At 45.4% G+C, this 14,361-nt stretch overlaps 1 protein-coding gene across 1 annotated transcript in view; it reads right to left on the bottom strand.

Moving 5' to 3' along the window:
* DBH (dopamine beta-hydroxylase) overlaps nucleotides 1-14,361 on the bottom strand; it is a 434,022-nt gene that overhangs the window by 353,877 nt on the left and 65,784 nt on the right. The window contains exon 3 of the mRNA XM_069242302.1: nucleotides 11,695-11,741. Coding sequence (XP_069098403.1) covers nucleotides 11,695-11,741 — 47 coding nt within the window. The remainder of the gene's footprint in view (nucleotides 1-11,694; nucleotides 11,742-14,361) is intronic.

The following is a 14,361-nucleotide window of genomic DNA, read 5'->3' as shown; positions in this document are numbered from 1 at the left end:
AATAGCAATAGGGCCCTGGATGTCCATAGTAATGATCCTAAAGGGAGCTGAAATCCCTAAAGATATGTATAGCGGAAGTGGGGTAGGGCTCAGTCATGGTGGGTGAAAATGCTGAGAGCGGAGAAAAGGGAGGAAGGAGCATACGAGGGCGGGAGGTTTAAGGCATCCGGTTGGTCGGGGGGAGGCAGTGGTGTGGTGTGCCTGGGCATGTGGAGGGGCGGCAATGTTGGGGGTGCAGAGGAGTATGTGGAGACACAGGAGAAACAGGTTGAGTCAGAAAGGAGGGCAAAACTGTCATTGGGTTGGCAGGTCTGAAGGAGGGACGGAGATGGGGGGGGGGGCCCGGGGAACAGGAATAGGGGGGGTGGAAAAGGAAAGAAAAGAAAAAGAAAGAAAAGGGATGGGGAGGGGGCAGGTCGGTCAACAGAGGTGCTGCAGCCCCCTATGTGACATGAGAAAGCCAAGTGCAGTGGAATATACTCAGATTGAGGGGCTGTCTCTGCGGAAGGGTGCCCAGGTCTGCTCAAAAAGCGCTGATTGGTTATGCAAGCTGTAAATTCTATATTTGTGGGCTGAAGTCTGTATCATTGCCACTGTCCATTCCTCCAGAGTCGGAGGAGTAGGGGATCTCCAATGACATAGGATACAAATCTTAGCTGTCGTAAGAGCAGTGTGTAGGAGGCAGTGCTGTGGTTTTGTCAGGTCAGGGAGCCTCCAAAGTCATGGAGGAGAATAAGAGAGGGGTACAGAGGCATCTGAAGGGCCATGGAAACCCCCAGTGCATTCCCGACCTCCACCCAAAGGGATTGGATCGAGATGCACTCACAAAAAATGTGTGTAATGTCACAGCGATAAGCTGCACACCACCAACAGTTAGTATGCGGCAGGAGGCCCACCCTATGGAGTTTTACCGGTGTCCAATGCCAGTCATGTAGTGACTTAAACAGCCAGAATTTCAGCCTTGCTTCCTGCACGCTCTTATCTTGGGCCTCCCCAAAGTCCGGCCAGTCCTCCTCCTCTATTGTCACCTGGAGTCTATAGCACCATTTAGTACACAGACTGTGGATAAGGGGCGTCAAAAAGAGGTGGTTGGTGAGGACACTACAGAGACCTGACATTGTTCCCTTAAGGTGTCCCCAGGTTGTAAGGTAGGATACTACTGGTGAGGACTGGAGGTTTCAGGGTTCTGCCCCAAGACAGCTGCATAGGCAATGTTGTAGCTGTAGGTATCTCCATTTCTGCAGTGGTTGGAGGCTAAATTCCTCTTGCAAATGTTCAAAGGACTTGAGTCCATTGTCAGTTAGGAGTTGATCAAGACTGTGGAGTCCAGCCACATACCTTTGTGGACAAATGGGGGCCGCTCCTCCAATGTGCAGGCTATCATTACCCCATATGCGGGCCCGCTTATGGAGTTGGGGATGGACTCCCAAGTGACGGTGCGCTCTGTGCCAGGCTTTGTAAATGACGCGAAGCATTGGGTTGGCAGGGTGGGATCTGGGTAGGCTGTCATTGAACAGAAGGCTAAGGCAGCGGTTATTCCAGCCGGTAAGTAGCGGTCGTTCTATGGTGACCCACTGTGGGGGATACAATGGTGCAGAGAGCAAATATGTTAGCTGGGACAATTGCATGGCTAGAGCATAATGTTCCACTGAAGTGGCGTGCCATGAGATTAGCTGGAGCCAACCGGGTGTGAGAAGTAACCCACACAAAGGTATGGACCTCTGCATCTATAAGACAGAGAGTTGATAGGGATGCCATAAGTGGGAGCATGCCCAGCACATATGTGTAACATGGGATTGTGACTATCCTCACCACTTGCACTCTTCCCCACAGGGCGATATTCAGGCGTGACCATTCTGCAAAGTCCAGCTGTGTACAGGCTATCAATGGGTCCGGGTTATCCACCACCATAACGTCAAGCACCCTTCTGACGAGGATCTCCAAATATTTCAGATGTGATGATTTCCACTGGAAAGGATAACCGTGTACCGCTGCCCTCGTGGTGATGATGGAGGGGCAGTGCCTCGCTTTTACTCCATTTCACCCGGAAGCCTGAAATAAGCGCGAAGTCATCTATAATTTACAGGAGGGCTGGAAGGGAGCGCTAGAGGTCCTTTAGCATTAGTAAGATGTCATCTGCAAACAGACAGACTTTATATTTCCCTCCAGGAAGTGGTATTCCAGTACGTTGGGAAGAGCACCAAATAGTGGCCACTAAGGGTTCTAAGGCTAGTAAGAAGAGTAAAGGCCAGAGCAGGCATACTTGTTTCATCCCCCACTTAGAGAAAGGGTTTAATAGGAAGCTGCTGCAGTTTACCTGGGCCGTCGGGTTCTCATACAGCAGACGAACCTTGGCAATGAATTGGTCACCTAGGCCAAACTTCTGCAGAGTGGCAAATAGATAGTCCCACTCTATGCGATCAAACGCCTTTTCCGCGTCATGGGAGAGGGCAATGGCTTCGCTCCGCAAATCAATGGCTTTCCAAAGTGCATGGGCTAGGGTACAAAGATGATTTCTGGAGTAGTGGGCGGAACAAAGCCCACCAGTGTATGGTGTATTAGAGATGGGAGGACTTACCGGAGACGGGCGGCTAGGACTCCAGCTAAAATTTCATATCCCCATTCAGTAGTGAGATAGATCTATAACTGCTGCAGTGGAGAGGGCCATTCCCGGGTTTGGGGATCACTGCTATCACAGCTCTGTTAGAAAGAGAGCTCAAGGATTCTTCACAACTAGCCTCTGGGAAGGCCCATGAAGGGAGTCGATCACCTCCTCCCCACCCACTTATGAAATTCTGCGGGAAATCCATCCTCCTCTGGTGATAGGGGAGGTTGGAGATGGCCTGTGCTATCTCGTCTTTACTAATGTCCCCATCCAGCAGAGCCTGACCTTCGTTGGTCAGACGTGGCTATCTCATACCATCTAAGAAGTCAGTTGTTTGTTGTATACTGGCCTCCGACTCTGGGGTATAAAGCTGCCGGTAGAACACAGCAAATTCAACAACAATTCCCTGCAGCTTCGCAAATACCCCTTCACCCGAGGAGAGGATGGAAGGGATGGGTTGTGCTGCTTCCAGTTGTCGTAGTTGTGCCACCAGGAGGTGGCCAGCCTTCTCACCGTGCTCATAGTGGCGACTTTTGAGTCATTGGAGTGCATGTTCTGCTTTGGACGTATAAACGTCGTTAAAATCTACCTGGTCTTGTTTCAGACGCCAGCGCACAGGTAGCGATGGGCAAGCTGAATAAAGATGGGTGAGGGACGAGATAAGGTCCTCAAGTTCACATTGGCGAGCCACCACTTGTTTGTTAGCTATAGCCGCATCCTGCATCATACGCCCCTGTATTGTGGCTTTTGCTGTCCCCCACAGTTCCCTTTTGGATGAAACAGAGCCCTAGTTGTCTTTCATGTAAGCAGTGACATGTGACCAGAGTTGATGCTTACCGTGAGGTGTGCAGTAGCGATGCATAGCTAGATGCCAGGGTTTACGGCCCAGAGAGGTAACCCCCATGTCTATCGTCAGGAGTACCAGAGCGTGGTTGGAAAGTACGTCCGGCAGAATTGTTGAGTCACAAGTGGAGGCTAGCGCAGTTTGCGAGACTAGGAAGTAGTCCAGATGGGAGTTGCTGTCATGTACAGAGGATAGAAAGGTGTATTCTCTGTGCCGGATGGGTAAGCCTCCAGAAGTCAACCAGGCCATGGTCAGAGGTTCTATACCTCAAGAGGGCCCTTTCCGCATTATTGCGTACATAGATGGGGCCGGTCCAGTCAAGGACAGCATTCAAAGCGAGTTTCAAGTTGCCTCCTATGATATATCGGTAAGCTCCAATCTCAGTGAGAATACGGTTGAGGCAGAGCAAAAATGGACATTAAGGTCCCTCAGGCGTGTAAACAGACCGTAGACAAAGTGAAATGTCCCCTATACTCAATATAGCAAAGGCATACATACCCTTGGGGGTCAGACCATGTCTTGATAATGGTGATGGGCAGGGTCTTATGGAACATAAGTGCCACGCCACATTTCTGGGGGTCTCACTCTGCGATGTCGATAGTGCGGGCAGCTACTGTTGATAACCTTCCCCACCCAATCGCGATGCAATTTACTGGACTCGAGGTCATATTTTTTCATATATCTATCATTGAGCATTGCATCTTTTGATAGCCACCACGTTTTTAATCTGACAAGTAGACTCAGTGAATATAACTACATTTAGAGGACTACCTACCCATTGTAGACATTCAAGAAGCTGCACTTCATCACCTAGACACACCAATCTACAGTATAGGCCCTTCACACACATACACTTCACATACGGTTTTGGAAAAAAGATCTCTGCAAAAGAGCCCCCTTGCAGGTGCCCTTCGAAAATTGCAGCACTGGCTTGACGAGGAGCAGGCCCTATGATGAAGCAAGAAACCCATATGGGTGGGTGAGGGCCCTTCTTCCTAAAGGAACAGTTTTTCTGTTCCACCAGCGAGGCACTGTTCTGACCTGTTTCTTTTACTCCCCTACTTTCTTTTGTCTCCATGGCCTGATGCTGGCCTGGAAGGAACTGCATACCTAGATTATAAATAGGGTTCAAAGTGCCACCAATGTGGACTTTTAGGTTATAATTTAATACATATGTTTGTTTCATGCCCCAGCCTCTCAACAAAATGGTCTAGAATTGCATTCTGTTCTTCTGACAAACTTCACTCAAATGTGGTATTTAATATGTATAATGTTTTCTAATTTGAATGTGCCAGGTTTGAATACACTCTTTGTAGTTGCTCCATAATTGTTGCTAGATTATGCATAGGGGAACTCCCACCTTAATTGAACAATTGGTCGACACTAACGTGCCATTTTCATGATTCGGAATCTGCTATTCTTAAAATTCAAAGGAATAAAGAGCTGTACATGTCTAATAGAAACATGGAGATAACTGGATGTGAATGATTTTTTCCTATGTTAAGTATTTTCTTTTACTCTTTTATGTATTGATGCTTTTTTATTTAATAATGAATGTATACTGTCTGGATTATGTATTTATTGATGCCTTTCTCTTGCAACTAAAAAACAAGCATTTGCAATGCAACGGGTCTCGCGTTTGCTCATGTTAGAGCTGATCGCGTTGTAAACTCCTAACCCGACTTTTCATCTATCGGCAAAAGTGCTTTTATGTAGGTAACCCAAAAAAGTGAAATTAAATGTGTAAAGCGCTCGACTTCTGCCAAGCAAAATCGCGTGGAAAATAGAGAAAAAAGTAGTCCACGATCAGACAGAAAACAGCGAGCCTTGCATGTTTTCTGTACTTGGTCGCTGCGCTCGAGGAGGGCTAGCCACCGGAAAAGGCATAACGTGTGCTTGCCTTCGTCTAATGAAAGCAAGCAGATTTTACTAGGCAAGCCCATGAACCAATGAAGGACACTGACGTGACGTCGACAGGGCTCCGAGCCCTTTTCTAGTAACTAAAGTGTCTCGCTGCGATACACATGCGCGAGCGCATGCAACGCAGGTTCGACCCTAACAAATAAAATAAATGTTTTGGATACTACTGCTTGAAGCCAGGCTCAGTGCTTCCTTCTATGAGAAGCATTACTTTACACAAATGCTGTGTCGGGCCAGACTGAAGAGTACACGTCAGGGCTCTGGTAGTAGCTGTGCATACAATTACCACAGTCTGCCTGGCCCATCTACAGGTTCCAGTGAGTCATTTGGAGCTGTGGCATATCCAGCTACTTCATCTGAGAAGTCGCTGGCCCAGTCACTGAGGGTGGGGAAAGGCTCAGTAGCAGTGTGCCCCGCATGTGTCTTGCCCCGCGCAAGGTTTTTGCTACGTCAAATCCACGGTGAACATGAGCCTAAATGTAAAGGGATATCACTGGCTCTGACCCTACCGCTGTTGTGAATGGTGGGATGGAAGAGGCACTCAAAGAGTAGTCTTTGCACATTGCCTATTGTTGCAATCATTTCTCCTTGCTGCATGTAGGGGAGATTCACCTCAAAGCAACAGAGGCTTATACAAACATGGAAAGAATTAACTTAAGCAGGATTTACTTGGACAGTCAAACTTGTAAGAGGCATTACTAGAAGAGCAGAGACTTCCATTCCTTTCTGAATAGGAGGTACAGGGAGGTTTGCAGGTTCTGCACAGGGAAGGGTTCCAACTCCTACGAGGTACAGCATAAGAAGGCTTGGCATCTTGTCTTTTCTTTCCTCCTTTTTTGTCTTCAGTTTTAAGAGTTGTCTCTTGTGTGTGTTATGCACCCTTCTGGAGTTCCTGATCTTGCTTGCTTGATATGGTGAGGTGATTGAGGTCACTGCTTTGTTGGTGACACAGCAGGATGTATCCAATTAAAGGGAGTGGGTGAGAGTCTGTCAAAATTCCTGAAACATTTAAGTTTGTGCAGCGGTGAGAAGAAAAAATGTTAAAGTGGCTTAAATATAACTTGGGATGTTGTCAGTGAGAGTATTCCTTGCACTGTGAAGAGATAAGACCTGGGCTAGTATTTTGCATGATGAATGCTTCAGAAAGAAAACCTTTCACACTTTGCGTAGGCAGAGCATGAGAAGTCAAGGTGGCTGGTGTCTTTTGAGGCATGCTTTCTGAAGCAGTGAACTCCTATTCATCTGCCACAGATCTTCATTGTGGGGTGAACATGTCATGGTTCATTGCTGAATGCCATTTCTGAACATGCTGGTGCTGCTCACAATTAGCATGAACTGTAGCTCAATTTAAGCTAAGACATTTAAACCTGAAATATGGCAAGGCAATTTGTGAGCCAGATGTGATTCTTATATTGAGTAATGAGATTTTTTTCATACTGATGGATCTTGATGTTCCTGTTTTGTTGATTCTGTCTACTTTGTTACCAGGGAAGATGCTGTGTAATCTTGAATTGGTGGAGAATATGTACCCTGTGCTCTGTAACTGCTTACTCTGTCGTGTTCCACAGAAGCTGGTATTATCTGATCCCTGCCAAACACCACAGCCAAAGCAGTTCCAGGACACCAAGCTTCAAGCTCCACCAATTTAACATTTCACAGCTCTTGCTTGGTTTCAATGTCATTTGCTCTATCTATTGTCTGATCTTGTTGTTCACCCCGAATCCCAACATATTGATAATTTTATTTGCAACCTTTCCATATATTGCCTTCTTATCATGAGTATTTCACTTTAGTGAATTATATTTTTGTTTTTCTTATTAGTTTAAGTTATCATTCAGTGTTGCAAATATTCTATTTATAATATATTCGTCCATAAAACTTTCATCTACTCTGATTGTGCTATTATCTGATATCCACTGTGTTTTCAATTAAAAGTGTGCTTTAAGTATACTGAAGTTACAGTGGAAAAAAGGAATAAGCACTAGTCTGTAAGCTTACACTTAAGATATAAAAAATGATCTAAGTAATTAAGAAATAACACGACCCGTCTTCCCAGAAATTAAAGGACACCAACTGAGAGATCCCTCTTGTCTCAGAGTTCCAGAGCTAAGGAGAAGCATGAACGTTGCCCACTGGAGGTAAATAATTCCATTGCTGGACCCCTTTCCAGATTTAGCATATCCTCCAGCTACATCTTGGTATCTGAGGATTTCCATTACCATTCAGTAATTTATAGAATTTGTTTGCCAGGACAAGGCTAGGAAGTTCAGCGTCATTGTAATAGTTGTGATTCGGCTCCTACAAAAGGCAAAACAAGGTGCCCTGCACAGGTAAATTGCTTTTAATGAGAAATTGCAGTCACACCTTTACTAGCTTGATACAAGCAGCAAGGCCTTCTCCAGACAAATTACAGTTCGATTGTGTGTTAGAAACAGTTAAACAGGAACACATTTAATAAAGATTGTAAAAAAATCCCAACTAAGGTGAAAAACAGCAACTAATGAAGACTTATTCTAAAAATATGGAAAATTACCAAAACCACCCGATAAGAAAGTACTGGGCAACACTGTTCAATGTTATTAAATGGAGCATCCAACAAAATGAGAAAAACATTTCAAAGTGCCTCCTTTGGTAGACCCTGCCCCATACACACAGTTTGGCCGAACCTTGAGTACCCACAGCCGAGTAAAGGTTGGTGCCTCATCCTGCTGAAAATTGTTACCCTTATACTTTTACATTTTTTGGAAGTCAAAGGTCTTCGGTGCGTGAGGTATTAGAAGGCTTTCACAAGTTTAAGTAGAGCTCTTAAAAAGGAGTTTCAGAAAAACGACATGAAGATTCTCCAAAAAGACCCTAGCTAAAATAATGGAAAGAAACAAATAGTGAAGAATCAGGAGGATGGCAGATCATAACACCAAAAAGTGCTTGGAAACTGTTTGAAAGTGTGGGGCATAGAAAAATCATACACAGAATTAAAGATAATGACTGTATTGAATCCTGGGACTCAACACGATCAAGAACAAAAAGCAACCGAGGAGCGTGGCCCTGAGTAACTTGCCATTCTCCCGCCGGCTGCAACAACGCAGACAGCATAATCTTGTGCTCCTGTAATACTGTACCTTAACTGGTTGTGTCCCGGTATCTGCTGGGCTTTTACAAACCCCACCCTGTCCTACTGACGTCCAAATTGGCCACTTCGCCCCTTTACTTTCCTCTTCAGCTTTTTTACTTTTGAGATACTTCACTTACAAGTTTATATTGATTTAAAATGTTGTTACATTCTTGTAAATTGGATATTTTTCAGTCTCCTCGCTGACTTTAACAGCTCTTCTTGTCGTACAATAATGGTTATTGGTCGTATACTGTTTGTAATGCACAGGACTGCAGGCATCCAATGATCATCAGCGCCTGGTTTTGCCCTTCCTCCCAGCTCCCATCGTTACAGCTCCCACTAAAGCCATCTGTGCTGTGACTCCGTGAACGTGATTAATGATCGTGAACGAATGGTGCTGGTTGCGTTTACTGCTAGCAGAATTGAGTTGAAAGTGTAATGAAAACAACTATAAATTATTTTAAAATGTCATGTATATATGAAACCTGTTTTTCACTTTTTTTATCCAGTACTGCCTTTCTTTTAATAACATAAATAACATTTAGATGTACTTTAATTTATATATCTAATTGCTTTTGCGTATTTTTGTTTAGAAGTTAAAAACTATTGTAAACAATTGTCTGTATCGTCACATATGCATTGTTTCCTTGTAGCAATCTCACTGAACGATTTACGACATCTCTCTTTTCAATCTAGCTTCCGGCTTCCGGTGAGCTCTGGGTCAGTGTCACAGGAAGTCTTAGGAGTTGTCTGTTTTCCATGTTAGTGGCTTGTCTCCAGTAGGTTAATGTTAAAATAGCTACAAGTTGTACCTGTTCCGTGCGATGGGATGGGATGGGAAAGGGTGGGTGGGGTGGTTAGGGGCTCTGCATAAAGAAACTACAACATGGAAACAAACAACAGCCCATTTACATAATTAGAGCAAGATTTTCAGCGCCTCCCATCTTAGTGCACTCTGGATGTTGTAGTTCTGTGTGCTTGCTTTGAAGTAACGGGCCACTAGATTTCAGGTCTTACCCATCTGCCTGCACAGGCCCAACTCAGCAGAGCCCTCCATCCGGTATCCACCCAGAAACAGACTGTGCAGCATGGCCTTCAGCAAGGAGCTGCTCTCGAGGTACAGAGGCACTTTTGATAGACCGTGGCACCCTTTGTCTACATAGCAGCTGGAGGGCAAGCTATAAGGTAAGGAAGGTCCAGGCCTCGTGCGATCTAGTGCTTTGAAACTCTTGATACAGACTTTGAAGCTCTTGTCTCAGCTGCTATCTCAACTGGGATCAGGCAGTACATTGCTTCGGTGAAGTGACTAATTGGACATTTCACAGATCAAGGCAGCGACTTGCTCAGGATCACACTGAGTGCAGCAAGGAGCTTGAACCTGCTGAAGTGAATCCAGGTCATGTCACGTGACGGTTGATGCAGCCTGGATTTTCAGGAGAATTCACCGGGTTATTTTGATTTCCTGTATTGGTTTCAATGCAGCAAATCAAACTCTTGCTTAGTGCATGAGGGGTGAACCTTTATGCGCAGTCACTCACGTTTGCCCTTTGCCCCCGCCCTCTTCTCTCAATCTCTCTCTTCACTCTTTCTTTTCTTCTCTCGCTCTTTCTTTCAAGCTCCTTTTTTCACCTTTCTCTCCCCCTCTCAGAGAGCACAGCTGTATTGTTAAAAGGACGTTCTTCTAACTGAAAGGCCCTAATAAGACCACTGAGCCTGTTTTAGACGGGGCCGGGATCATGGTGTTATTGAAGACAGCTCTAAAGAAGGGTGCAGTGAGACAGGGCCCTCAGAATCCACACCAAGGACTTCCAGGGAACTGGACGCTGCAGTGATGAAGGGACGGGGCAGGCGATCTGAGGAGGTTTGGGAAAATATGATACTGAAATTGTGTAGTGCACAGAAATGTCTGTTGGTGCTGTTTCTTTGATATCACTTAATTCAACAGAACAAGAACGATGAACCACTGAATCATCCCTGCTGTGATTGAACCTCTGACCTTTGCTGTTAGGCCCCATGTTGTTTGAGACGCAATAAGCTAGGCGCGTTTTCTATTAGGGAATATGGAGTTTCGCTTCTCACTGTAAATATGGGCTGACATGTACCTGCATCGGAGGAATGTTTGCTTTAAAAAAAAAAGGGGGCAGGGAGGAAACAAGCACTTATCTCCTTGGCTTCAGTAAAGTAAGGTTTCATGCACAAGTAACCACATTTGTGTCAGTCATATTCGATGCAGATTGGCACTTAAGTCATGTGCCTATTTATATTAAATAAAACGAATCTGACGTTATCTAATGTAGCTGGTGTTCAAAGTACTCCAACAGCTCTTGGGCCAGCTAGCACTATGTAATACTGTAAAATTAAAAAGAAAAGTTTACTTGCATTGCCAGAATGCATAGCTCTTTCTTCACATTTATATCAATTTAGGGGAAATGTGGGCTGTTTGAATTCACATCAAAGGAGATTGTGTATTACGTTGAATTCTTGGTCATCATGCCTTGTTTATCATCTCGCCTACAGCAGCGATCTGACCATTGTCAGATAGCAACAGCTCATGATGGCAGACAACCAATGCCATGTCACTGTAAGGGGTACTGTAAACAGTAAGGGGCTTGGAGCCCACCCACTGATTACCATTCGTTGGCTTTGTTGCCACTCTTATTTGCTGACTCATAAAAATATGGACAGAGCCAACAGCTCTCACATATGCGAGACGTTTTGGCTTTGTCAATGCTTGTCTATTTATGCCTTTGTTTCATTGTTTGCTTCCTCACCCAAAGCCTTGTTTTTAACATTCGACTTGGCTGTTGCACAAAGCATTGTGCCCTAATTAAGAAAAGAAAGCGTGCCTTGTGTCTATTTATATGAGGGCGTACAAAACATGAAATAAGCCCACACAGCCTGTGGGATGAAGCTCCTAAACACACTTGATGGTCTTTACTCAGGATTGGAGCAGGCAACGCCCTTGAGCTACAATAAAACACACCAGAGAGCGTAATTGCGAATTAGATAAACGAGAACAGGACGGCTTGTTATCTATCGCTGTCCACTGCGCTGGGCCAGAGGAACAAGTGGCCGGAGGGCCTCTGACAACCAAAGCTCACAGTCGTCTGCCTTTTCGGTCCTACGATTGGAGGCCCTGATCAAATTTACCGGCCAGCCGATGAGGTTACAGGGAGCCCGAGTCCACAAACATATCAGGCAACTGTCCATTACCGGGAAGCAGGCTGATGGTGGGTAGCACGTAGCAGCATCACATTCATGTCACCCGGGGGCATCGGGACGTTTAACTCGCTCCACGTGATTGCTTGCAATGTGTGTGACGCTGTTGCGTCCTCACGCACAGATAGACGCACGCAGGGACTGCATTCACTTTTATTGGTCAGTGGTAATTCCCAGCATGGCAATACCACGATTCTATAGGAAAATTAAATGAGTCAATGTGTAAAACCAATTTTATCAGTACCATTTTAGGGGCAGGGTGCATGCACTTTGGCACTGAATACCACCGTTACAGAGTCAGAATGCCGTCGTCAGTTGTGCCCAGAAAAAGGCCAAAAATAAATCGGTGATTGCCTTGCAGCCAGCAGAGCACCGTAGAGGCACTCCTTGCAGTCTCCCAGTATTGAGGACTGAATACCACAGCGTGTACTGTTGGCCTATTTTCCTCTTTAATTAAAGTTAAACCGAAGTATGTTACAATGTATATTTAATTAATTGAAGAGAGTGACCCTTTTTCAAGCCTACTGCATGGTATTCCGGTGGCATGCTCCTCGGTGCCTCAGAGGTTCTTCTCTACCTCACAAAGAAGGATGACAGGTTTATTAACAAGTCTTGTCACCTCTGGACCAGGCTCTTCTTTTCTAACGACTCTAAAAACATAACGTTTCCCTGGCTAGCACAGCTTTAAAGAACGAATGAATCAAATGTAACTGCTACGCAGGAGAAATGAAAAGGATATTTATGTAAAATTAATGTCACCTAAGCTAATATATAAGTTAAACCAAGTCCCGTGATGCTCACGTCCGAACTAGCTTATACTTAAAGTGTTTTCTGCTCTAAGTATCTTTTTTCTGTGCCTTATAATGTCACGAGCAGTTTAAAACTCATTTTATCTTTTTTGTGGTACTCCTCAACTCGATAGCGTACAAGGGGCAAATGATAAAAAATAACATTTACAAGTGTTTTTGCCTTCTTTACGAGTTCCTTTTTGTTAGAAATGGGGTCTTTGGTTGACAGTCAGGTTACCCCCTGTTCAAGCAAGGACCCTCACTCTCGTCAGGGTAAAAGAGAATCACCCTCAGCTAACCCCTGCTTAACCCCTTGGTAGCTTGGCAGAGCAGTAGGCTTAACCTCAGAGTGCTAGGTGTAAAGTATTTGTACCAACACACACAGTAACTTAATGAAAACACTACAAAATGACACAACACCAGTTTAGAAAAATAGGAAATATTTATCTAAACAAAGCAAGACCAAAACGACAAAAATCCAACATACACAAGTCAAGTTATGAATTTTTAAAGATTAAACTCAAAAATAGCGCTTAGAAACAAAAAATGCTTCAATGAGATGTTAACACGGCGTCGTGACGGAGTCGTTCCCAACAAGCCGACACCAGCGGCGCCGGACACGGAGTCGTGTAGACACCCAAGTACAGTACCTTTGGTGAAGAGTGAAAACAAGCCGATGCGCAAAGTCGGGAATCGCGGCGTCTGTGCGAAACGTTGAATCCGTGCACTTCAAGCGGCGTCGGTCACGACGTGGTGCGGCGACTTCCACGGAGTCGCGGACTTCAGCGGGGCTGCTGTGGCGTCTGGCCTGCGAAGAGCGTCGCGTTCCAGCGAAGGTCACGGCGTCAGGTGCAGGCGGCGTTACCGGATTCAGCAGCGGCGTCGGTCCGAAGTCGATTTCCTTGGATTTCCACCAGCTTTCCTTTCAAGGGCCCAGGGACTGGGTAGGGCACCACTTGTCAGAGCAGGAGTCTCTCCAGAGACTCCAGGTGCTGGTAGAGAGAAGTCTTTGCTGTCCCTGAGACTTCAAACAACAGGAGGCAAGCTCTAAATCAAGCCCTTGGAGATTTCTTCACAAGATGGAAGGCACACAAAGTCCAGTCTTTGCCCTCTTATTCTGGCAGAAGCAGCACTGCAGGAAAGCTCCACAAAGCACAGTCACAGGCAGGGCAGCACGTCTTCCTCAGCTATCAGCTCTTCTCCAGGCAGAGGTTCCTCTTGGTTCCAGAAGTGTTTCTAAAGTCTGTAGATTTGGGTGCCCTTCTTATACCCATTTTAGTCTTTGAAGTCACCTTTCTTCAAAGGGGACTCACACCTACTTGTGAAATCCTGCCTTGCCCAGGCAAGTAATCAGACACACAGCAGGGGGTTGGAGCCGGCATTGTCAGAGGCAGGCACAGTCCTTTCAGATGAGAGTGACCACTCCACCCCTCCCTCCTAGCAGAGATGGCTAATCAGGAAATGCAGGTTACACCCCCAGCCCCCTTTGTGTCACTGTCTGGTGTGAGGTGAAAAACAACCCAACTGTCAAACTGACCCAGACAGGGAATCCACAAACACGGCAGAGTCACAGAATGGTTTAAGCAAGAAAATGCTCACTTTCTAAAAGTGGCATTTTCAAACGCACAATCTTAAAATCAAATTTACTAAAAGATGTATTTTTAAATTGTGAGTTGAGGGACCCCAAACTCCACATGTCCATCTACTCTCTAGGGGAATCTACGCTTTAATCATATTTAAAGGTAGCCCCCATATTATCCTATGAGAGAGACAGTCCTTGCAACAGTGAAAAACGAATTTAACAATATTTCACTGTCAGGACTTATAAACCACATTACTATACGTCCTACCTTAACCATACACTGCACCCTGC

This window comes from Pleurodeles waltl, chromosome 6, assembly GCF_031143425.1.
Source record: "Pleurodeles waltl isolate 20211129_DDA chromosome 6, aPleWal1.hap1.20221129, whole genome shotgun sequence".
Classification (NCBI taxonomy): Eukaryota; Metazoa; Chordata; class Amphibia; order Caudata; family Salamandridae; genus Pleurodeles; species Pleurodeles waltl.
The sequence above is the reverse complement of the archived record's forward strand: the minus strand, read 5'-3'. Positions and strand labels throughout refer to the sequence as shown.